Here is a 26,177-nt window from a genome sequence, read left to right as displayed (position 1 = left end):
TTAGGGGAGTGTGGCACGTAGAGCTCTGCCTTTAACAGAAGAGTACAGCTGTGGGATTCAGGAGTAGAAGCTAGAGGACTACCACTGCTGCCCCACAACATATTGCAACCTGAGGCAATCATTCTGTCTAATGGTAGGGCTATCCCTGGGCATCCAAAATATATTTATTTTAAAATAATGACAAATGAAAGTTTATGAAAGTTCCCGAAAGTGTGGAAAGGGGAAGATAAGCATTCTGCTGCTAATTTCATCACAGGAAATACCCAATAGCCGCCACTGAAACTTGTAACTGCATCCCACACAGTAATCACAATGGCAATTAATCCACTGCCTTGAGCTATTGTATTTCCCCAAATGAGACTGTGTGAATTAATTTATCTAAAATTAAGCTACTTTCACATCTGAACAGTGTATGTGTAAGGGGCAGGCAAACAACACAAGCTTATAGGGAGGCTTTTGCATCTGATAAAATATATTTTAATTCAGGGGATATTGTGACAGAGCACACAAGATTTCCTTGGAAAAAGCGTGAACAAATGGTTACTTCTGATCTGAAAGCAGAAGACAGCAGAATTGTGGGTCATAATACAGTATTTGTTTTCTAAATTAAGATTGCTATCCTATGATGAATTAGTGGAGGATAAAAGTACCTCAGGAAAAGCTTAACATGTTTTGTATATGAGAGGGAAAAACAAAAGAGTAAAAAGATGTGTTGAGGTTAGAAGTGAAAATGTATCAATGGGAATTAAAAGTAGACGTGTGTACAAGAAACCTACTGAAACTCTGAATAATTTTACTCAGTAAGGCTCTGATTTCATACCTCAATGTTAATGCCTACTTCAGATCTAATGGAAGACCATGGTTCGTTCATCACTGTGTGAGTAAGCTATGACAAACACTGGGCTTTAGCATTTCCTCTCCTCTGCTTCCCTCTTTTGTAGGCAGGGGGAGATGAAGATCACACAGTGAAGGGTCACACAGTGTAATTTGCCCCAGGTGCTGCACTTCCCCTAGGGACAGCCCTGTGTTCATATGGGTGGTGGGGAAACTGGTGGCTGAATTAGTTTCCCAAAGAGAATCTTTGCCAAAGAGATCGTTCCTCTGTGGTTGTGTGCCCAACCATCATGTAGGCTGGTATTAATATCATGCTTTGATTATATCCAAGTAAAAAGTTCAGGAGCATTGGTGCTGAGATCTGCAAAAGATCAAAAACTTGAACAACTTGCATTTCATAGCTTCACCCTTGGTAAATATTGTTAAGCAATACAGTACAACAGTGCCCTTCCCTGTAATGTTTTTACATTCAACGCTGGATTTTAGCTGAATAAACAACAATAACAGGTATGCTGGTAGAAAGCCAGCAAGGGACTAGCCAGTGTATTGTACAGAATATCACACAATTTCTGCTTGGTTTTAAAGGAAAGCATTGATATAGTGGGCCTAGTTGAAATCAGATGGAGAGAACCTGTGCAGTGGGAGAACTAGTGCAAAACAGCTATTTATTGATGTAAACTACGGGAAGGTCAGTAGGAGGGTGTACTGGAGGTGGTGTTGCTCTGCATGCCAAAGGACACAGAGTCCAGCAAGCAAAAACTTATAAAAGGGGTAGACTCCTCCACAAAATTGCTGTGGGTGGCATTACCAAGGCATCAATATAAATTTAGTACTGAGTACATGCTATCACTGGGATGCGGGTGGCGCTGTGGGTTAAACCACAGAGCCTAGGACTTGTTGATCAGAAGGTTAGCGGTTCGAATCCCCGCGACGGGGTGAGCTCCTGTTGCTCGGTCCCAGCTCCTGCCCACCTAGCAGATTGAAAGCACGTCAAAGTGCAAGTAGATAAATAGGTACCGCTGTGGCAGGAAGGTAAATGGCGTTTCCATGCGCTGCTCTGGTTCGCCAGAAGCGGCTTAGTCATGCTGGCCACATGACCCAGAAGCTGTACGCCGGCTCCCTCGGCCAATAAAGCGAGATGAACGCCACAACCCCAGAGTCAGCCACAACTGGACCTAATGGTCAGGGGTCCCTTTACCTTTTACATGCTATCACACCATGACCAAAATGCTCGGTGTGATCTTGAGATGGAGACAGAAACCAAGGAGGCATCCAAAGGAGGAAATGTAATGGGTGACTTCAATTGGGTAAATGAATGCTCCAGTCACGATAGAAAATAAGCCTTCCTTTATAAAATGTAAGTCTTATCCAAATGAGGAGAACAAAAAGGTACAGAAACTTTGGCAAAATAAATGCAAGCAGACTACAAGAGAACATTTCATATTGCATTTTTTAAAAAAGACCAACAGTAATACATTTAAAAAACATGTTAGAACCAGCAGACTAGCTGGAGAGATGTTTGGTCCTTTGGATGACAAATGAGTCAAAGGTGTACTAAAGGAGGAAAAGGAGATTGCAGAGAAGCTGTAGTGCTGATCCCTGCGCCTGAACTGAGTCTGAAGAGGCAAATGGTGGTGACAAGAATTGACGTTCTAGGCCTTGATGACAAACTAAAAATGAAGACATCACATCCAGGAGGTAGCATCAACTTGAGAGCCCTTTAAAAACTTGAATTTAAATAACTGATCTTCTAACAAAAAAAAAAGTAACATCTGTGAGATCAGCCTGCATACCTGAGGACCAGAAAGTGGTCAATATATAATCAACTTTTAAAAAGGGATCCAGAAAATATATATGAATTTAGTTTTCAAGTAGCCAACCTGTAATGAAAACTATTATTAAAATTAGAATTACCAAGCATAAAAGACCAAATTTGGCTGAAGCAAAATCGGTATGGCTCCTGCAAATTTAAGTCATATATAACTAACCTTTTAGAGTTCAGAGTGTCCATAAGCATATGACTAGGGGTGATCAACAGATAACATAAACATGGCCATTTATCAAAAAGCTTTTGATAAAGTCCCTTAGGAAAGGGACTGAAAATAAAACTGCCAATAATAATGGTGTTATATAAATTGATGGTGTGACCAGATTATAGTACGAACATTTCTGGTAGTCATACATCAAAAATACTATCTTAGAGCTGGAAAAGTTGTTGGAAAAGGCAACCAAAATTATAGAAAGGCAGGACCAATTCCCATATAAGGAAAGGTTACAACATTTGGGGCTTTTTAGGTTAGAAACAGTGCATAAAATTATGCATGGTGTGGATAAAGTGGATAGAGAGGCTTTCTCCCCTTCCCATAATATTAGAACCCAAAGTCATCTACACAGCACATAAACTATTGAATTTTATCCCACAAGATTTAACATTGGCCACCAACTTGCACAAACATAAAAAGAATAAGACAAACTATTGGAGGATAAGGTTATCAAGGCTGCCAGTCATTATAGTTGTATGCTGCCTCTAATATTGGAGGTGATATGTGACTGAATACCAGTTGCTGGAAAACACAAATGTGGAAAATGCTATTGTGTTTGTACTGTGTTTGTGGGCTTCCCATAGGCATCTGCTTGGCTCATGTGAGAACAGTGTAGTAAACTATTTGTTTATGGTTTGATCTAGCAGGGCTCCACTTGTTATTAGAGGTTCCACAATGCTCTTTCTTATCCTTCACCCTATTTAACACCTTCATGAAGCTACTGTGGGAGGTTATATGGATATTTCAGATGCAGAATAATCAGTATGTTGATGACACCCAACCCTGTCTCTCATTTTCAGCTGAACCAAGGGAGGCAGTTGAAACAGTGAACTGTTCATTGTTGAGAAGGACTGGATGCTGTACAAGAAGCTGAAACTTAATTCACAGAGTACAGAAGCAGCGTTGGCAGGTGGACTAACATGACTAACATCCTCTCAATTCTTTTGTCCAAGTTGTTTATAAAGACATTGAACAACAATGGGCCCAGGACAGAACCCCGCTTGTCACTTTTTACCAGAATGAGAAGAAACCACTAATGAGTACTTTTGGGTTCGGTCAGTCAGCCAGTTACTTCATTCAGGCCACCTTTTACCAGCTTCCTCGCAAGAATATCACGGGGTGTGTGTATTTGTATTTGTCCAAAGCCTTACTGAAATCAAGATACACTGTGTCCACAGCATTCCCCTGATCCACCAAGACTGTACAGTAACTCCATTAAAAAAAGAAAAAGAAATGAGATTTGCCTGGCATGACTTGTTTTTAAGGTATAAATGAAATGAAAGGGAAAACACAGCTTTTGTGATATGGTAGTCTGCACACCTGTAAGTTTACATTATCTGAAGAAGAGAAAGACCTTGCAGAGCAAGTGCAGACCTGCATGTAAACTGTATGAGTCATTTAACAATGCCTTTTGAATGCTGATGGTTACCCGAAATACATTAGGAAGAGGTGGAGGCAAACCAATAGGTGCCAAATCAATTTTATCTTTGTAAGCAAAGTGTTCCTCTACGTCAAGTTTCGAAGTCTCTAGGCTTCATGTTCAAGAGACATTAAACTCAACGCCAGCTTGAAAACTGCTCCACCCTATCTCCACCCCCTTCCGCGTCCTAAGGTAGTCCCTGGTCGGTGAGGCATATTGTACGTGTGTTGCCTGTGGGGCAGCGTCTTCCCGCTCTAGCGCCTGGGAACGTGCACCTGCTGCCTTTTCTTTTAATTATTAATCTGAGGGCAGAAGAGCTTTGCCGGTGCTCTGCCGCTCCTCCGTTCATAGAACATGAGACGCTCCAGGAAAGCAGCGCTGCGCAATGTCAAGCGAGCGAGCCGGAGGAGGCGGGAGTGAAAGCCAGCGAGAGGCGCGTGAGCAGAGCCATTGTCAATATGCTAGCGAAGGGGGGAAGGGCGAGAAACGCGAAGGCTTGGGAAGAGCTGCGGGACGACGACGACGCGGAGATCTGCCCAAGCGGCAGCCTTTCTCCATCAACTCTCAGACTTGAGGCTCCGCCTTTCAATTGATTGACAAAAAGGCCAGCGTTTCAGATTCAGCATTTGGGCGGGCTCAATGAAGGGCGAAAAGGCGGGACGAAGTCTAGCCAACGGTGACGAATGTAAGAGCGAAGGGCGGGGATACAACCTGAATGACAGCTCAGGAGATAAACAAGCTCCAGCGCGAGACCCTCAATCGACCGACCTCGGCCGTACCCCGTTCCCCGCCTCGCCGCTTAAGAGTGTGACTGCGAGTCATTGTTCTGCAGGCGGACAAACGAAGCAAAGAGAGACTCCGCTGTCTCCCTTCTAAGCAACCGTCTGACTCTCCCGCCACTGCCCGGCAACGTGAAGACTCAGCAACTTCCCACCACCCGCTCAGCAATAACCGGGGAGCGGGTTGCAATGCGCAGGCGCACACAGGCTTCGGTGCTGCAAGCGACGCCGGGAACTGTAGTCTCCGCTTCCTCAACCTTCCCCAGACGCCTTTGAGCTCGCGCTTCCTCCGATACTACCAAGCCCAGAATCCCTTGCGGCCCTAACTATTGGAAGCCCTAGTTGAAGCGGGTGGCGGCGGAGCGGACTCCCCCCCCCCAAAAAAAAACCCAAAACAAGGAAATGGTGCCCAGTGCGGTGGCTTCGTGCCCCTGACGCTCGCGCGGCCGCTGGTCCCGCCGCCTCATCCCGCCCTCCCTGCGGCCGCCCCTTCCATGGGTGAGAGACATGGACTACGAGTTCAAATCCAAGCTGGCGGCCGAGCGCGAGCGGGTGGAGGATCTGTTCGAGTACGAGGGGTGCAAAGTCGGCAGAGGCACCTACGGGCACGTCTTCAAAGCGCGGCGCAAGGACGGGTAAGAGGGAACCGTGCTCCTTCGAGAAGGGCGGGGGGGGGGGTCGGGGAGAGAGGGGGGGAGCCGGCCGGGCGGGAGCCGAGGAAGCGCGGATTGCCAGGAGGCGCCGGCGAGGTCGGCTGAACTTTGAAGCCCCGCCGCTTTCCGCGATTGCTGTCACAGCGGCGGCGGCGGGTTTTATTTCTCGAGCCCCAACCCCGCCCGCTAGAGGCGGCTGAGGGCGGGAACAAACTTTGTCCCGCGCTGGCGAAGCCCTCCTTCCGCTCCTCGTGCCTTTGGGGTGTGAAGGAGGCTCGGGGTCGAACGGGATCCAGGAAGAGACGCGCTCTCCCCTCGTTTGTTTTGTAGGGTCCAGCCCAAACCGTGCTTTCTCTGCATGAAGCAGGACTAAAACTATCCTCTCAAGTCTCAGCCGTTTAAAGCCTAGGATTTAAATGCTTGATCTGATTTGAGTAAGCAACAAAATTTCCCTCTTTCTCGGTCGGAAGCACTGGGAATGTTTGGAGCTTGAGATAGTATCCTGGTCACAGAGCTAAGAAAACGGTCTTTGTTGGGTTAATAGGTCTTAATATCATACTTTGATTTTATCTGATCCACATTTGAGGGGGAGAGCCCCCCAAATTCATATTAGCTGCTCGGAATAAAAGGGTTTTTGCTGTTAGTGCACAAATTACTTGCTTGAGAAAAAATTCTTTTTACTACTTGTCCTACAAGTACATCTCATGTGACACAGGTATTACCTGTTTGGATAATAATAATCTGCACTGTCTTGTGTAGGCATATATCTGGATAGAGAGGAGTCTGATGCTTTGTAGATGTTTTGACTAGATAGTTTTTGGAACTCCTCTGGATCGAAAAGTCTATTCAGTATTATTACGGTATTCTATATATGTGTATCTAGGATTGGTTAATGTATGAAAACAAAGAGCAAAGTATACTCCCATGTTTAAATTTCTGATCTATATTTTTGTAATGCTATATATACAGGCTGATGATGTAAAATCCCTTGAGTACTGAAAGTGGTTTTATGTTTATATAGTGTCAGTGGTCTCCACCATGAAAAAGAAATCAAGCCCTTTTGTAACTATTCTGCTTTGGCAAATCAGGTATTTTGATTACAGTATGTACAAAGGCTTAAAAATCTGGATGCACAAAAAGTTTCTGGTAAGTCTGCAGTCCTGTGTATTTACCCTTACTTGGAATAAACTCCATGAAACAGTAGGGTTTGCTTCTGAGTAAATATGTACGGGATTGGACTGCTTGTCTCATTGAGTGTACAAATCCTTAATTCACAACACTTAGTAGGTCTCTTCTGCAGACATTCAATATTAATTTCATGCTAACTGATAGAAATGATAGCAAAAATCACAGTAGGTAGAGACATTCCCATGTAATACATTGATAGATCAACATAGCTATGTGTGTGTTGTCTTTTCAACTTGGTAGTTTTCTTTTATTGTGGGAGCCATGTGGATAAATGTATAAGCCTGCATTTTCAGTTATGTTATTGACAAAGTTAATCACAGTAGTCTTCCAACACAAGTCATGAGATGAGAACCCTTCTATTTATTATGCAGTAGGGAAAAGGGAAACACAACTTTAGGATTAACAGCTTTTCCAGTAGGGAGAGGGAGAACCAATATTTGCTCCAATACCTCTACATTTTGTTCTGAAGCATGGGCAGATTTTAGAGGCATCAAAATACTAGGCCCAGAAAAAGCAATATTGAGACAAAAAAAAAATCACAAAACAGTTTTACTGCTTTTCAGCAAATATTGTGTTAATATATTGACAGTTATTTATTTTGCTATTTTTATATTCCACTTGTCCTTTTGAACGCTCAGAAGCCGCATGCATGTGGTTTTCAGTAGTTTCCCACCAGGTGTTGCTCAGGTCCACACATGCCAAAGATTCAAGCAAAATATATGATTAGACAACCTCCGTCCACCGACTTTGTTATCAAGACTTTGTTATTTGTGATCAGGTGTGATCACAAATTTTGAGTTGTGCTTTCCTTCCCTCACTAAGAAAACAAACAAACAAAAAAAATAAACTGACTAACAGTGCCATGGAATTAAATGAGACTTACTGTCCAATCCCAACTCAAGTGTAGTACTTATTCCTAAATGTGTGGGGTTAGAATTGCAGCCTTAAACTGCTTTAGCACGATCTATTAAAACTTGTGTTTTTTTCTTTTACTTTGATGCAGCTGCAATAGCTGTGATACTTACAACTGGCCGGGCTGAAATTAACAGCATCTTCCTGCATCTCTTTGGAGTAAATAAACAAAAAGAACTTAAATTGTTTAAGATAATATTTTTCTCAAACATTTCCCGTTATGGCCATTTATATGAAGGAATTAGCAGCTCAACACACTTGTTTTCCTGGATTGTGTTTGGTCAACCAAATGAATAGCAGCACCAAACTACATATTTGTTTTATCATAGCTGCAGCAGTGCTGTTAGCCATGGTTACAGAGTTGAGTGTTACACATGACATTGACATAAGTCCAGTATCTCATGATTCTGCAGGATGACAGAATTCTGCTTCCTGGGAATGTATTTGAATTTGAAATAAAGTGAGTTCCCTGTCCTTATTCTTCAAAGATATTTAAAAGTGTGTTGCAAGGCCTGATGAAACCTTATTTAGCCACCTGTCTGGCTTCTCAGTTGTCCAGCGGTGGGAGGTGCAATTTTTTAAAATAGATCTTTCTGCCTCTCAATGTCTAGGAGAATAGAATAAATGCGGCAGACTTGCATGATATTTCATTTTTGCTCAATTTGCATAGTATCAACAGACTTTAACACTTGGCTTTTCTTGATGCACAATTCCTCTTTCAATGCAGGAGATACATTGTTCTAGCTTTATTAATGCACCTCCTCTTTCAGCTTGGAGAAGCCAGCTTGGTGAGGCAGTACCACAAAGATACCCTCCTGATACTGGTTTCTCTGTCACTTACTGGGTTAGCAGTGGGAGGTCAGGGCTGTGCAGACATACTGGTGGAACCAATCCAGCACTCCCTCTGATGTGCTCACAGAGCCTTGACCTCACTGTTGCTCTGCCCCTACAACACCTCTTGGTAAGCAGCAGCAATGCCCATATTGGAAACATCTCTCTGCAGTACCACCGTACTGCACTAGCTGCTCTTATATACAGGCTTGTGAGACCTGCTTCCGTCTTTCAGACTTGGAGGAAATGTGTGGTGGCCGCATTCAGGATACCTGTTCCAGTTTTAGAAGGGAAGGAGAAAGCTGCAATGCCTTTTGTAGGTGTGGAAAAAGCACCATGATGGCAGGGAAGGAGATATGAGAAGGGAGACTGTGGGAGGGGAAAATCGGGAGCCAGTGGGTGAGGGTGGAGAGGTGGGAGGAAGATTTAATCCACTACTTGCAAGAGTGATAAGAGGCCTGCTCTGGTTCTGATTTTGTCATGTTTGGATTTATGTCGATTTCAGGGAAGTCCTAGGGAAAATTCCTTGAAGGTCATTGCTGGCTCTTAGTCAATATGCCAAACCAGTACAGAAGGCTTATTAACTTTGCCGTGCAGTTTTTTCTGGAAGTTTATCACCTCACTTCTGTAATGGCTGTTTTTTCATGGAGCATCTGCTTGCCTATTGGCCAGTATAAATAGTTACAATGTAATGGTATTGAGATTGTTTGCAAGCCAGATGTTGTATATTATTTTCAAGGCACTATTGTGCAAAACATCCATATTGAGATATAAGTTTTAACAAATTTGAAATGTTGCGCTGTGATAGTCTGAAATTCATTGAGCCTCTTATGTTGTGTCTTATAATTAAATTGGTTATTGCTGCCATGAAGGATACAGTTTGGGAAAGAGTAATGAATGCAAAAGATCTGATTAAACCTTTTTGCATTTATTTAAAACTTTCCGTGTATAAAAATGCTTGCAAAATTTATTGCACCTTAAAACAGTTTTGTTGCCTGTATTGTAGTTTACTGGTACATTTATGATATAAATACAGTTATAAGCTGGTGGTTTTGGCTCTTGTGGGTGTAATGGTTGTATGTCCTTTGATTCAGTATTGGTGGAATAGGAGCAATGGAGCTGGCTGCATACGTAGTTGCTTCTGTTACATTTAACTTGTGTACCACAATTTCAAATTTTATTTTTATTTACAGTACTTAGACTTTTAACCCCACCCCCGAAAACTCAAGACAAGTAGAGAAACAAGTTATAAAAGTACTGTCAAAATAAACAAGTTGCTTCCCATTCCACTCTTCTATGCTACATCAAATGACTTCGCATCATTAGTGTGTTCAGCTTCTAGAATGTAGAAGTGACCACTAAAAGCCAGTGATAGGGTGAATTTAGGTCAGAAAGCCTTGCCCCGTTATAGAGTGTTGAGATCCCTCTGAATTTGGGTCTAGCTAGTAATGGGATTTGTCTTTGTTCTGGCTACTCAGCTCTGCCTCCAGTCCTCCTGCTTTTCCAAGCAAAGTCCTTGCAATTGAGAAGCTTTAGAATTCATTTTTAATTAAGGACAAGGCCCACAAGCAGACTTTCCCACTCTCTTAGGATCCCTCTTTGCTGCTGGTTCCTCACTCTGCTTTTCTTGCGATGTTTTGGGAGGGGGAGGGGATACAGGGGAACCTGAAGATAAGAGAAGCTCATTTCTCTATGTTCCTTTATTCCTGAATGTTCTGGGGGGGGGGGTGTGTGCACAAGGTTTCAGGAAAAGAAGAATGGATTTGGAATCAAGCAAAGGGGAGTTACCCAGTCACTACATAAAACTAGGGGGGCCAGATGAAAAAGAAGATAGGGTTCCTGTCATGGGCATAGCCAGGATTTATGTTGGAGGAGCAGCCTTTATGTTAGGGGGCCAGAACCTCAGTAAGTTATGTATTTTTACTGATTGATTTGGGAGAGCAGCTGCCCCCTGCCCCCCTTGGCTACACCCATAGCTCCTGTGTCTTTATAGAAAAGGTAATTGTAATTCCTCTTCTACATCTAAGTTGCAGGAGTTCTGTCTTCTGTAAAAAACAAAGGGGGCGGGGGCAACCTGGGTAACATGCTATCCTCTTGCTGTTTGAGGCTTCTCAGAGACCACAATGCGATATGCCTTAGGAAATGCATTCTTCCATATGAAATGTTTTTAGGTGTTGGTATTCATGTGTTCTTGGATTGTACCTAGGGTTCTGTTCAGATAAAGATCCCATTACCGCCATACTTTGTCTAGAAATAAGTAGAAACAGAGGGGAGCAATCCTGCAAACATCTGGCAGGTCTTTCAGTTATTTTGGTTGGTTATTCATTCTTACCTGGGAGAAAGTGGAAATGAAAACAATGAGGCTTACTTCAGAGTAGATGCTATCAGATTGCCATGTTAATATCTCATTACTAATTTATATGGTTTTAAAACTTATTTTCATGAGTCAGTTACTGGGATACCAACATTTCTGAAACAGCTTTAAACATTCTAAATATTAAGGAGGATATTCAGAGAGGGAAGAAACAACTACATATGTGCTTATTTTTCTCTTAAGAATGGGGGAAGGAACAAAGGGTTGTGGAATGTTACTTTTACAGTACAATCCTGTATGCATGTCTACTCTGAAGTAAGTTCCATTGAGTTGAAGAAACTCACTCCCAGGCAAGTGTATATAGTATAAAAAGGTAAAGGACCAGTGGCAGTTAAGTCCAGTCGCAAATGACTCTGGGATTGCGGCGCTCATCTCACTTTACTGGCTGAGGGAGCCGACGTTTGTGTGCAGACAGTTTTTCCAGGTCATGTGGCCAGCATGACTAAGCCGCTTCTGGTGAAACCAGAGCAGCGCACGGAAATGCCATTTACGTTCACCTTCCTGCCTATTAATCTACTTGCATTTTTATGTACTTTTGAACTGCTAGGTTAGCAGGAGCTGGGACTGAGCAACAGGAGCTCACCCCGTCGCAGGGATTCGAACCGCCGACCTTCCAATTGGCAAGCCCTAGGCTCAGTGGTTTAGATCACAGCGCCACCTGCGTATAGTGGCCTTCAAATGAATGGAGTCTTTTATAAATTAAATTAAAATGCTTGGAGGGGCAATTTCTTTAGAAGTAAGTTTGATAAATTTATAGGAGTGTTAGAACACTTAATATTAAGACATCTTTTTTCTTGGGATTTTAATACATTAAAAAAGGTGTAAAAAAACCGTTAAGAGTTCAATCCTATAAGGTCTTCTCAGAAGTTAGATCCACTCAGTTCAGTGGAACTTTTTCCTTGGTAAGTGCTTATTTAGGATTATAAAAATGTCTACATAGAAGGCTGCATCATACCTACAAAGCTTGTGTTAAAATAAACTTAGCTTAAATCACTCTAGGTTAAATGGCTTTGATTTTAATTTTGTGACGCTGAATATCTCTGTGTACCTCATTGTGTCTAAGCAAATCACACCTATTACGTATATGAGGTTTTGAGGTGTATCAGTTAAATAATTTAGAAAAAAAAGACATCAACAAATACTAAGATGCAAGAATGGCTCCTTGAAAAAAATACTTGGTTTTGAATAGAAAAAGCTGTGGCAAAGTTTTAGTGTGGGAATGTTATTGGTAGAAGGAGGCCTCTAGCCGTGTTGCCAGCTAAAACTCCATAGAAACCCAGCAGTGATGCATATTTATGGTTTGCCAATCACCATGGTACCAAGGCACTGCTATAGCTAAAATCCATTCTACCCATTCTTATAGATTGTTTCAGCATCCTTCTTAATCTTTCTGCAGATGAATCTTAAACAAATTGGGAGAATGCATTCAGTACTTAGTACATTTTCATGATTGTTGTTTGCCCACTTTATATTTTACAGATTCAATAAGTATCATGCAACAAATATTGTTATATCACACTTTTGTCAGCTATGAAATATTGCTTCTAAAACAGTTGCTTTGCTGGGATAGGTACACAAAGGAATAATTGCTATGGTAGTAGCTTTCCCCCCCTGTAGTGAGTGATGGCATAGCCAGTGGCATATCTCTTTGATTTGGTCAGCTCTGTAGTAGCTAATCTTAGACCTGATTTATATATGAAATTGACCACAGTGAAAGCTCTTACTCATGTAAGTTTCCCATGCTTGCTATATCTTAAAGAACTTGCAGGATATGTTGCCCCATTCACATGTAATATTAGCATGCCAACAATCAGGGTGTGCTATTGGCATGCTAATGTTGCACATGAATGGATGAGCACACATTTTTTTTTGTATGTGAATTTAAATGTGGTGAAGCACATGTAAGGCTTATCCAGATAAAAGCTTTTCATGTGACTCACATCCTACATGAATCTAGCTTTAGAGAGGGGTAAGAATAAAGAAAACCCAGTAGTGCTTATTTTAAAAACCTAAATAAACACACTCTTTTGGGAGTTGATGAATGCCTGAAGTGCCTGGTCAGACCAGTGGGCCGTCGGTGGTGCTTAGTGATTCTGAAAGACTGTTGGTTGTATTGATTAAATAACCTTTTTATTATAGTGCTAACCTTGCATGTTTGAATTCTGTGTTTGAAGTGATCTTGTCTTTCTAGGCTGCTGAGACAGCCAACTAAACTTGACCTTCCTAAGTCAGTACTCATAGTAAATCAAGAGCTTTGAGAGGCTGTTGAGGTGGGCTGCATCTGCAAGCTATTTAAACACAAATCTCGGTAATTGTCATTCTGATAGAAACATCCAGACTAGTAAGACAAGTCCGTCATCTATGAAAATTTAAATCTATTAGCTCCAGTTTAAGAGCTGCTACTTCATGTCAGGAATATTTTGATGATGATGAATAAAATTTATATACTGCCCTTCATCTGAAAATCACAGGGTGGTTTACAGTACGAAAACACGAAATACATAACATAATGACGAAATAACAACAACCCCTTCCAGTTTAAAAGGCCATAGATTATTTAATCAGCCAAAGACTTGGGGGAAGAGGAATGTTTTCACCTGATGCCTAAAGATATTTAATGAAGGTGCCAGGTGAGCCTCCCTGGGGAAGGGCATTAATGCTTGCTACTCATCCTTACAGTAACCATAGCACCTCTCCCCAAAGCCATTCCTACCTGTCTGCAGTCTCTCTTCAAACTTTGTGTCCATTATGCACTTTGTCTTCTGCTCTTGAGCCTACTTTTCTATCACAGGGAATCTGTAACTCCTAGTACCGTATCTTTGACTACTGGTTTCCTGGAAGTACAGACATGACTTTCTTGCTCTGCCAGTCATGAGAGTAAGTCACTATGAACTGGCTCACATGACTACCAGCTGTTCATTTCCCCCTGTACAATCTCTGGTGTGTACAGGATCATGTGGACCAATCTTGGTAAACAAAAAAAAAATCCGACTGTTTACGTTGTGAGAAACCTACAATTATTTCTTTGGTAGATTCAGGAAGTTATTCTGCAGTCTCCATGTACAGCCTCTTTCACACTGAGGTTCCTCATGTGAAGATTGACTGGATTGGTAACTGTGAACAGACCCTAAGTAAAACCTGACAAAACTTCAGATCGGCTCCCTTTGCTATCCAGTATGAAAGGCTTCAGACAGTCCTGCTCACCTTGTTTGTTTCAAAGCATTTTCTTCCCATTATGAATACTTACCAGATTCAACCTGTGAGAAGGGACATCGTTTAATGACTTTCTAGCCTCTGTGGAGAGCATGCTTAGTGAGTCCCTTCCAAGCGTTATAACTTGACAAACATTTAATCAGTTTGCTGCATAACGTATTTCCCCTTTTTGCTTGCCAAAAATCATCAACAGTATAATGTTGATATATGCAGCATGATCTAAGCATGCTTAATTGTTTGAATAATTTTAAGTTTAATTGGTAGATCCTTGTGAGTTCAGTGAGCTTAAATATAAATGTGCCTAGGATTGCAGCTAAACTGAATAGTGTGTTTATGCCAAAAAAACCCACATTTTTACTTGATTGTATTTTTTCATGTAAAGGTGCTTTATATCTATATGTATCAAACTGCTGAATGACTTTACCCTTCTGAGAAATTAAGTAATTTTTTTGAGGATGAAACTTAAAGGGCTTTCAGTATTTTGCACTCCTAGTACATTTTTGAAAAATTATCCACACCATTGCCACAGAAAAGGGCCCATTCTTTTTAAATAAAGAAACTGTTGAGAAGAAAAACCAATGATAAGATTGAAAAACCTTACGGAATCGAAGTATTCACAAGTCGAGTGGTATCCAGTCTATTGTCAGTAATGGCAGAAGGTTTGGAAAGAATGTTTTTGTTTGTTTTAATTGTTGTCAACATCACATAAGTCAATTGTTTAGGGAAAGAAGCTTTGGCTAGGGTAGACCAGTCAACTATAGCTTACATTCTAGCTAGCGAGATGTATAGTAGTATGCATATTTAGTCAGAAGTAAAGATTTCCTATGCATAGGATTACACACTTTATTTAAAAAACTGAAACTGTGTTTCTGAAAGATGTATCCTTTATTGACCTTGTTTGTTGGTGTTCATGAACTGAAACAAAGGCAGTATTTTATCTCAGGTTTCACCTTGGATAAAATACATGAACAGCTGACCTAAAAAAGACTTGTTTGTTTCAAGTCTGAATCTGCTCTAAGCTGGATGTTTTATGATGAGTTTGCAAGCTTGTTCAATAACTTCAGTTCCAAAAAAAGTTCCAGCTGTATTGTAACGGAGTAAAATGTTGTGGTACATTAAGTTAATGAAAATATATTGCTTTAAAATATTAGAGGGAAAATATTTTTGGTACACATGACCCACTTGGTACACATGACCCACAAAGTGGATCATTTAGAAAATGTATTCCCTTGACACCTTGACTGTAAAGCCTGACAAATTTCTTCATTTGCTTTGACTCGTAAGAAGGGCAGGTTGAGTATGCCCTGAAAACTCAGCTCTCCTTTGTCTATTTTAGGAATTAAAAGTTGCCTAGTGAAAACAAATTGCAGGCTAGAAATTCTGTACACTGGGAGAAGAGGTTCTCTCACTCAGTGGCCTTCTGTGTTTCTGATGCATACTGACCAGCAGAGATGGAGGCAGGCTTGAGGCCTCAGGCACTTACCTCCCTGGGAATGGATGGGGACTAGTGGTGCAAGAGAGTTGAGGTGAGGGGCTAGTGATGGTGGCACAGCGGTAAGGATGTACAGCCAATTCCAGCTGCCCAGTGTCAGATGCAAAGCAGCTGCCACTCACTTTCTTCTCAACAGCAAGGTCCTTTGTGGGTCCAACTAAGCATGGAGCGGGGGTTCCTGAGCTTCTTGGGCCATCCACTCTGGAAATACACAGCTGGAGAGTAACCTTTTTTGTCTTGGTATGGTATTAGGAGACAGAAGTGGTGGCAGCTGGAGCCAAAAGGATTTTCATCATGATCCCTAAGCACCAGAGACACGCTTTGTACTCAGCAAAGGTATCAAAGAGTCAGGAGTAATAACAGCTAGAGGCTTTTCAGCTGGCCAGTTTTCTTCCTCTGCAGCACTGAAGAGAGTGTTTGGCTAGGGATGGGACAATGCTGTCTTACTGGGTGCTGAGGAGATCCCAACAGAGGGAACAAGTACGAGAAAGAATGCCACCCTCACTGCTTGTGGTGTGGCTTGGTTTACCATCACCATCTCTTTGCTGTGTTGCTGTCTGATGATTTAAAAATGGGAGAGGCATGTGCACAGATGGAAGAAACAAACCAGAGCAGTAGTGGCAGTAGAGCAACTCTGCACTGGTGAAAAATGGGGACCAAGAAGGAAGGAGAAAGGAAAACTTTATCCATGTGACCAGATGGGCGGGGTATAAATAATAAATTGTTGTTGTTGTTTGCTATTATAGCACACAACCAAATGACCTGGTGAAGGAGGAACAGAGCAATCTGTTTCTCCTTCACCCAGCCCAGTTACTATCCTGAATAGAAAAAAGAATAGAATAGCTTTTAAGGCTCTGCAAGGATCTTTGCTACAACACTTACACAGCTACTCTGCTGGAAATTGTTGCTGTAAGCACTCCTTGTGATTGAGCTAGCCTTGGGTTTGCTTTTTGTACACACTATACCTTCAAAGCACATTCAAAGCACATTGCCCCACAAAGAACCCTGGAAACTGTAGTTTATCCCTCACAAAGTTATAGTTCCCAGCACCCTTAACAAACTATAGTGCTCAGAACGCTTTAAAAGTGGGAAAATGTCTTTGAGTATTCTTGGTGTGTTTGCCCCCCTCATAGAATTGCAGAGTTAGATAGGGTCGTGAGGGTCATCTAGTCCAACCACCTGCAAGAAGCTCAATGCTTTCTTGTATGTTCTTTATTCAGTCACAGAGCTTATTCCCCACCCCTCGCCCCCAAATGAAATGGCAAAATACACATGAATTATGGTATGAGTCTCATTCATGTATAACTTCCTGCTGGTTGTGTTCTTCACAAAGAGCTTGTTTCCATAGCCACCAGTTTTTTTCTTGTATTAATCAGTTTTACATAAGATCAGATGTGTATAGTGACTTTCTTCCTTACTGCATTAACAACATTCACAAGTGATATATTGCAGACTGCAAGGTGCTGTTGATGTCAAATGTGAAAGCATTTTTAATAAATGGAAGAAAATTAACATAAATTGAATATAAACTGCCACTGAAAGGGGAAAACATCTGAAACCTAACTTACAGTGTTTGAAACCAAAACTGAAAACTGGAACAGATAAAGTGATGTTTGTATTTCAGATAATGTGCTTAGCACTATCAAGAAGTTCCACAACAAAGATTTGTAATCAGGTGTAAGAATTTATAATATTTGTTTACTTAGTGCTGTGAGACTTATTTCCTTTATCTAGTTGTTTTCAAGCAGTGTTTTTATATCATGCTTTTATGCAGGATGTAGGATGGCCTTGGGAAGAAAAGCAGGATGTAGTTCAGGATACTAGTGTGTATAGATTATTAGGCCATGGTTTAAGGGTGTTATTGCTACTTCTCTGGCAAGTACTGTAAATTAAAGAAAAAATGGTCATACAACATTTAATGAGCATCAGTCCTGCTGCTGTCTCAGATTGAGTTTAATTACTGTGTGATACTCAGTTGCATACCACCTCACAGCAGTGCCTCATCTTTTATTTTCTTACTGGGTATGGCTGTTCAGAGCTACGGTGCATGTCTTCCATGTTTGGTTTCCCTTTAAGGGTAGGAAAAAATTTAAAATGCATAATCCTTTCAGTTACATGGTATAAGTGTAATTGAACTGTAGTATTGTGTGGCGGGGAGATGGTGTTATATTTCTTTTGGAAAGACTTTTAAGGCACAATCCTATACTCAATATCTATCAGTTGAGAGACCATAGGATTTGGCTGAATCACCCTTACATAGGCAGAATGCATGATGAATCACCATCTTTAGATATACTGTCAGAACATTGTGTTTGCAGCCCATTCTGACAGCCAAGATACACTGGTAGAAAGGCTGAAATAACCTAGAGTCATGGGTAGCCCAGGGGAGAAACATAGGCTGTCACCTATACCTGTTTATTTCATAGTTAGAGCCCCAGTGGTGTGGGGCAATATTTCTCTTGCCATGCATGTTTAGTTCACAAGGTGAACTTTAGTTTTGGGAAATGGGATACTTTGTACAAAATAGCTTGTCTCCAGAACATTTCTAGGGACTTCAGGACATTGTTAACACTTCTCTGCACTAAGCAGGGATGGGGGACCTGTGGCCCTCCAGATGTTGTCGGACTGTAACTCCCATCATTCTCAGCCAGCATGGCCAATAGTCTGAGACAATGAGAGTTCTAGTCCAGAAACATCTGGAGGGCCTCAGGTTCCCCACCCCCTTTCTTGGAAGATCACAGAATGACCAGCAGCTACATACATAGTGCTTCAGTATAGCCCTACTAAGCAGAAGCATGCTCATGGTCACCACAGTCTCCCCCCTCCCCTCTCGCCATCCAGGTGGTGCAGAGGGAAGCCTTGAGGCTTCAGTTTTGATTGAGCACTAAGGTAGCACCACTTGCCCTCCCTTTTTCACACACTCTGAAATACATAACATGCAATGTGCATCCAGGTCCACAAACTATGTTTTCTGTCTGTTGACTGTTATTTGCGCTGTCTGCCCTAACAGAGACTGCTTTGCAACAGGTATAGGCAGTGCTTTTTCTGGGGGTACGCAGGGGTACACATACCCCTAAACATTTTGTGAATCTAAGTTTGGCCTACATTGAGGGGCAGTATTTCAATAAGAGTAGGAAAATGAGAGTACCGCTGAACATTTTTTAAAGAAAAAAAGCACTGCGTATAGGATCCTGTTCAACACCCCTTTCCATGCTGAGAACATGGGAGACCCATCCCAGGATGAGCAGCAGTGCCCAGCACGCTCCTGGTTGTTTCTCTTTGTGGTTGTTAATCTGCTTGCTCCAGGCAGACTACTGTACCCGTGCAAGCTTCATGGCAGAGAGTTATGCAGCAGATGAGTATGTTCCTATCTTAGAGCTAGTTCCATGTGGGATACTGCACCTGTTATTCTGCTGTCCGTTGAACAGCTATCTGAGACACAGCAACCCTATTATCCATGATGCTGTTCAAGAAAGACTATGATTTTGCCCTTCTTGTTTTTGTTGTTGTGGAGTGGTAAATAAGAATTCCTTTCTCACACATTACTTGATTTGGCTTCAGGATTGCACTCTCTCAGGAAGATGGGAGGAGCTTCACGGGCAAAAGGGAATTGGCTTCTCCCCTCTCTCTGCTTACTCATACCACTTTGATAGGTGAATAGGGCCGCCCACCAGCAAATCGCCTGATGACAGATGACTCACCTTTGAGTGACTCACCTGGGGTTAGAATAGAATTGTAGAGTTGAAAGGGACCTTGATGATCATCTAGTCCAACCCTCTGTAATGCAGGAATCTCAAAACGTGGTCTCCCATCCAGTTTGAAACCATACCAGATCCTGCTTGGCTTTGCAAATGTGTTAGGAGTTTTATTGCTGTATCACTATTTCATTGCCTCCCTCTATGTGTGGGCAGTTTATGGGCTTCATTGGCAGTACAAGTCTTGGCTACTTGGTACTGGCAGAGTTTTCAGGTATTCTATATGCTTGTCTGTTGTTGTTTTTTACACCGTTTTGGGATTTTCTGTTTGTATTTTTCTCCCCTTTGCTGAGTGAGCATTGGAGATGGCAGCTGTTTACCTATGTAAATTGGCATAGCACCCTAATGGGGGGGGGATAAGTTCTGTTATGAAGTTTTATAGCACAGTAGGAGCAATTATAATACATACAGACCTTCCACTGGTCTCTTTGTTTGCTTCTAATTGATTTGAGCAGATTTTTCTAATTACTGCTTGAATAAATATTTCAGAAATTATTCTTAATTTTGATGGTAACCTGTCTTCAAAAACTGCATTAATTTTACTTTTAATGTGGTGTTTCAGGAGTTTTAAAGTGTAATACTTTTCTTCAGAAAGGCTGGGAAACAGGTGTGATTGCATTTATCCGAGAACTTGAAGAAACATTTCAGACTCCTAGGTGACAGCCCCGCTTGCAAATAGCCATTCATTTTTACAGTTGTTCTGCAGTATATAGTGCAAACAGTGCTGTTTTGGAAAATGTTTAAGTGGCAATTTATTTTTTGCCACCTGTACCTGGAATTCTGATTTTTAAAAATGCTTAGTATAAACTTCTGATTCAGGGTCAGTTTCTGAACTACTGATGTCCGAAAGGCTTCTCCTTATCATGAATGATATTGTGATCACTGCTGCATCCATGCAAATATTTCAACTGTTTATTAGTTCCTTATAGTACTGTTTCTATGTTTTTGTTGATAACTTTTGAATATACATTTGTTCTTAAGTGTTTTCCCACAATAATTTGTTCCCTCTTCTCACCCTCCCCTTGAGGCAGGAGGAATGGAATTTTCTTCTATGTCAAACTGGCTGGTGGTCCTGTACTGTGTGGGACATAGCTAGCTTGCTATAAATGGAGAGGATTTTTAATCACCCCCCCCCCAAATAAAGAGCTTATTAGCTAATGTGTGATAAAAGTAGGATAAGTGAAGCTAAAAATCTATATTCCATAAAAGGTAAATGAAGATCTTATCAGTGCTTACCTTGAAAAAAAACTTTTGAGTAAGTTGTATTTTCAAGGTAGCCATAACTGCTTTTGTGTACTACATGTAGTTCAGCAATACTGAAGTGGATACAGATTATGTTTTTTCAGTGAGTTTAAGATGGTTTGAAAGCGCAAGTGATTGCTCATAGTGTTTACTCTCACCCCACTGGTAAGAAGTTTTTTTAGGTTTTTTTTAAAAAAACAAACACATTTGTTTCAGAGACTTGCAAAATGTGTTTAACCAGAAGCAAAAGTTTGGCCAATAAAATGTGTCTATTTGTGGGTATGTTCTGGGAAGTTAAGCCACTCACAAACACTTTCAACTCTCAAATATTTCTGTTTAGTATCAAAGAATAATCTTTACCTGTTTGTTGTTTTAGTGATTCCTGAACTTCCTTGAAAGTCTTGGACTGATAACTATCATGTTTCCAAATGGTGTGCCTATTTATTAAAGAACTGCTCAGTGGATATCTAGGTATTTGGCGCTGTTGAGACTTAAATCTTGTATATCTACATAAATCTCTGCCTTTTACTTCTGCTGTGTCCATAGATTCCATCGGGCTTCGTATATGGACTTCAAGCCTTGGAGGTAGCAGAATATTCAGCAGAAGGTAAAGAGGAGTGTTGCCTTCTGGCGTCATAGTGTGTGCTTGTGTGCGAATGTGCGCTGGGGTAGTTAGTGTTGTACAGTCCTTCTAGGGAAAAGGCAAATATAGTCCTGTCGGCTTGGGATCTTAGTTAATAGAACAGTTATGTCAATAGACTGCCTGTTGTTTGAACTTGGTCAAAAGTTCCATCATCAAATGTTCCATGAAATCAAGAAAGCCCTTGTGTAAGTCTCAGCTTACCACTGTTTCCCATCATAGGCTCACCTGATAGCAATGGAAGGGCTATACAGTGGTACCTTTGGTTAAGAACTTAATTCGTTCTGGAGGTCCGTTCTTAACCTGAAACTGTTCTTAACCTGAGGTACCAATTTAGCTAATGGGCCTCCTGCTGCCGCCACGCTGTCGCTGCTGCGCAATTTCTGTTCTCATCCTGAAGCAAAGTTCTTAACCTGAGGTACTATTTCTGGGTTAGCGGAGTCTGTAACCTGAAGCGTCTGTAACTAGAGGTACCACTGTAGAGCCTTTGTCTCCCTCTTTGGTGGGAGTGAGGGAGGTCACTCTCACATGCACACTCTAGCCTCTCAGATAGGACTGGTTATTCCTTTCAACTCTCCTCAGAAGACTTACCCATTCTCCATTCCCAATTTAGGCCACATGGCCTAACTTCCCCTTCTGCCCTTTCACTTAATGTCGGGTATCTCTCGACATGAGCATAATGCTCAGGAAGAAGCTTACAGCAAGCAAACACACACACACACACACACACACACACACACACACACACACACACACAGAGTCTTCACAGGTTTGAAGGGTTCATGTCAGCATTTGCATGTGTTGTAGATACATGCACATGTTCAGCTCCCTATCGTTCTGCTGCTTTATGGGAGGGCCGTGGAGGTGGCTGCCACCATTCCATAGAATGCATTTAGTGAGATTCAGTGTGTATGTTTGTGTATTGGTCTTAAGACATAATAAGAGTCTGCTGAATTAGGCCAGTGGCCCATCTGCTTCAGCATCCTGTTTTCACAGTGGCCAACCAGATGCCTGTGTGAAGCCCTCAAACAGGACATGAGCTCAACAGTGCACTACCCACCTGCGGTTCTCAACAACTGGTATTCAGAGGCATAGTGCCTCTGACGGTGGAGGAAGAGCATAGCCATTGTAACTAGCAGCTAGCATCTTTTGGGTGCTGTGTTGGCTAGCTTGCCAACTTTCTTGAAAAGTGTTATAGGCCACTTTTCAAGCTGTACAGCATCCACGTGGCCTCTGCCATTTTAAGTAGGTAGGTTGATGATGAGGGTATAGACAGGTGAGAAGCATTCCCTTCTCAAAGGAAAGGCAGCCTGCACATGCTTAGTGGCACCTTGAAAAGATTTCCCCTCAAAAAAGAACTCTGCACATTCTAAGAGACTCTTTGTTCTAGGTTCCAGAAGCTTTATTCATTGCACTTTTTATGGAAAAGGGGCCACCATATGATGTAACTCGGTGCTCTGGAAGGTTTTTGGGAGGTGTGGATTCTGGAGGCTTCTTCAAAGCAGAACTTTTTTGTAATTGATATACTTCAATGTATGTCTTTTTTTGTTCCAATAAACTAATGCTTTCAATACTTGGCCTCTATTTTACAATATTTGACTGGTCAAATGCCAACTTTATACCAAAATGAATAGGAATGTTGAACCAAATAGAAAGATGTGGTGTTACCTGTACATTCTCCATTTAGGCTCATGATTGTAGGTGAAAAGAATATGTAATACATTTAATTTAATTTCCTCTTCTGTGTATGTTAAACTTTTTGTTTATAGTGGAATATGGCTCCTATGGATGAGTTTTTACAAACTCCTGTTGATAATTTCTTCTACACATTTTATAATTTAACTTCAGTTTTATTATATTGTCACCATGCATGAAACAAAACCAGGAGCTGATAACCTTTTTACACGAATAGCATCTTTAATCTCAACAGTTGCTGCTGGCCTGCTAGTGGTTCAGTCACTGCCACTAGAACCTGGCATGGCTCAAGTTGACTAAACAAAACTAAATAATGGCTGCTAATGGGCTTGGCAGTGCTTGAATCAGGCTTGATTAATTTCTTGTGTAAATAAAATTAAGTAGAGGAAAAAACAATGCACATTATATGTAGGTCAGCACATGGGACAGTTGCCCATGGAATTCATCAAGAGTATATGCAATGAACTAAGCATGTCTGCTTTTCATTTCATAGCTTTCTCAGTAAGTAGGCTTATGCTTCCTTTTTCACTGTTCTTCTCCGGGCTAAATATTAAAAATTGCATAGGCTTAATATTATTTCTCTGGGATTTATGTGTAGAACAAATCTTTTGGTGTGGTAGTAATTGCTTAGGTATGCATCATCTGTCCTGTCTTGTTGCTGACATTTATTTCTATCCAAATATAAAGGGTGTGAAAGGTAGCTTATTAACTTGTTGGATCACATTATTAATACTGGTATCTCTTATCATTTTGTGATTTCAATTCTCTTCAATTTTCTTCAGAATTTCTGTTGAGTACTATAGCAATTTCTAACATGAGTTGTGTCTAGGGGGAAGACTTTGGTTTCAGGAAGGTGACACTGCCAGTAGGAAACTATTTTAGGAGGATGATGCATAGCAAGCGGTTGTACAACCTTATTATGAATGTGACATATGGTTCATAAAAATCTAAGGGCTGGATATGAGGAGAGGTTCTTCTAGGGAGCCAGCTCTCTGCATCATGACAAGTATCCTTTACACATTAATGTTCTTTCCCACCCCTGCCTAAAGAATTCACATGATCTTGTCTACAGTGTGCCGCAAGCAGACAGCACAACTGAGCACAATGTCTCACATCAACGTGCATGCAAGTAGCTGACTTGCAGTGTGGCTTAAGCAGGCAAGCCAAAGAAAGGCAAAACCAGCTGTAGTGTCGCTAGCTGTCCTGAACTGAGGAATAGATTCCTGAATTCAAATAATAGTAATCAATTGCATTCTCCATATTCTTAAAGCTTGTGCATTTCTTTTTTTTTTATAGTGAATTTGGGTTGTGGTGGCGGTATAGAAACTTCAAGGACGAGGCAAGGAACACAGCAGCAGCAAGACACTTGATTGTACCAGCTGCAAACTCTGACTTACACAATAATAGCACGAATGACACTGAACCACAACAACCCTTTGTCCTTTGCCAGAGCTGAATATCTTGGGAACACTCCTTGGGTGGGAATGAGTTAACAGAAACCGGCCTGGATCCCTAAACTGAATTTCCATTTCCCAGGATACCACCCTTTTGCAGGGACTACAAATTATGCTGGGGTTATAGTATGAGTAAAGTGCTTGTTTCTATATCTGGCCGTGAAATCCAGTCCCACCAAATATATCCTCTGTTGCAGGTGGGGTGGAGAGTCCAAATATAAGTCGGGGGAGCTACACATAAGTAATAGAATGTTTAACAGTCAGATTGTCAACAGGTGAAACTTTTCTTATAATTTAATTTCTGTAACAGAAAAGGCTCAAACATGTTGAATTCCTGTTTGCCACAGAGCTACCTTACAGGTGGTTATCTCATGAGCAAGTCTGCCCCCCCCCCACTTGTCATTTAATTTTTCAAAGTTTTTAAATTTGGCTGTTCCAATGGGCTTCTACCTGGGAAGCTGTAATGTCAAAAGGATTTTGTGGCCCCTTATACCCCCCTCCCCCAATTAAAAATAATTTGCTGGCTTTAGGCAGTACCTATTTTACACTTTAATGAGCAGGCCCTGATAGCTTGAGGAAGGCAGAAGATCAGATTGCATCTGCCCATCTGCCAGGTAGTCAGAGCAACACCTGCTCTGGTTATGCTCCCTGAAGCGTGTCTAGGGCTCAGTAGGTAGGTGGTCCTTAAATTTAAGGATTTCTGATCCAGCAGTCATCTTTGATAATGGAAATGGGAGGAAAGTTTAGCTGATTCTGAGTCTCCTCTGCAACCCCACCCTGACCGGTGTTACTCTATTTTCTATATAGGAGCCCTCTAGAACAGCATGGGAGGTAGTGAGGGTAGCCAACAGAGGTTGGGAAATGGATGCAGAGGTTGGGAAATGGCTCCCCTCTCCTGTTAGCAGAGGTGTTCACTATGCTGCAAATAGAATGAATCCTCCTATACAAACCACAGGTGTTATTGTGTAAAACATGGGGTATAATAGCTAAAATGAAAATAATTGTGTATAAAAATAAGTTGGTGTTTGACATTGTGGAAGTATTGGGTCCAGTGATGCTATGCTCAGTTTCTCCTCAGTTAAAAAATGAGCAAAGTTTGGTCAGTGTTACTGGCTTGGTAGTTTCCTGCTTGCTTCCAAGTATGTATATTCTTCTTTTAGCTGTTCAGTGTTTAAATAGGTATTGATAAATAATTTTTTTTAAAAATTTAAGAACATCTTTGGCTTTGTCAGTTGGAAAAGTAAGGGGGAAATAAAAGCTGAAAACTGATCTAGTAAGCAGAGGAAGATTTTTATTAACTAAGCATAAAAGTAGGTATACCAGAGCAAAACAATGCATAAACAAATTAAATGTGCATTTTTAAAGATGAGAAAATAAATATTAATGAAACATGATTAATGCGTAGCAGTGAATTTGAGTATTTAGCGTAAACTTAATAGAAACATAACATTTTACAAATGCTGCTGTCCTATGCATGTTTGAGGATGATCCTCATTGAACAACCTGGATCATGTACAGGAACACTCAAGCTTTCCATACCTGATGTTGGCAGAAAACGTGCATAAGGAACTGAAGGAAAAACATAAGCTTCCAGCTGGCAAGACAACAGTTTAACTGTCATAACATAACTGTTACCACAGACTATCCAAGTGG

General features: G+C 41.3%; 1 protein-coding gene and 1 long non-coding RNA gene across 2 annotated transcripts in view; one reads left to right on the top strand and one right to left on the bottom strand.

Annotated features, from left to right (window-relative positions):
* Nucleotides 1-1,905: 1,905 nt before the first annotated feature.
* The window catches only part of CDK19 (cyclin dependent kinase 19), an 86,315-nt gene continuing 62,043 nt past the window's right edge, over nt 1,906-26,177 (top strand). The window contains 3 exon segments of the mRNA XM_083497849.1: nt 1,906-5,710; nt 21,282-21,288; nt 21,290-21,342. Coding sequence (XP_083353975.1) covers nt 5,583-5,710; nt 21,282-21,288; nt 21,290-21,342 — 188 coding nt within the window. The 5' untranslated portion in view covers nt 1,906-5,582.
* LOC310704482 lies at nt 9,835-15,014 on the bottom strand. The gene is made up of 2 exons (XR_014524809.1): nt 13,747-15,014; nt 9,835-10,991 (listed from the first exon to the last, which is right to left on the bottom strand). It is a non-coding gene; the product is annotated as an uncharacterized lncRNA (long non-coding RNA).

This window comes from Podarcis liolepis, assembly GCF_965112155.1.
Source record: "Podarcis liolepis genome assembly, chromosome: 3".
NCBI lineage: Eukaryota > Metazoa > Chordata > Lepidosauria > Squamata > Lacertidae > Podarcis > Podarcis liolepis.
Note: the sequence above shows the minus strand (reverse complement) of the source record. Positions and strands in the feature narration are given on the sequence as shown.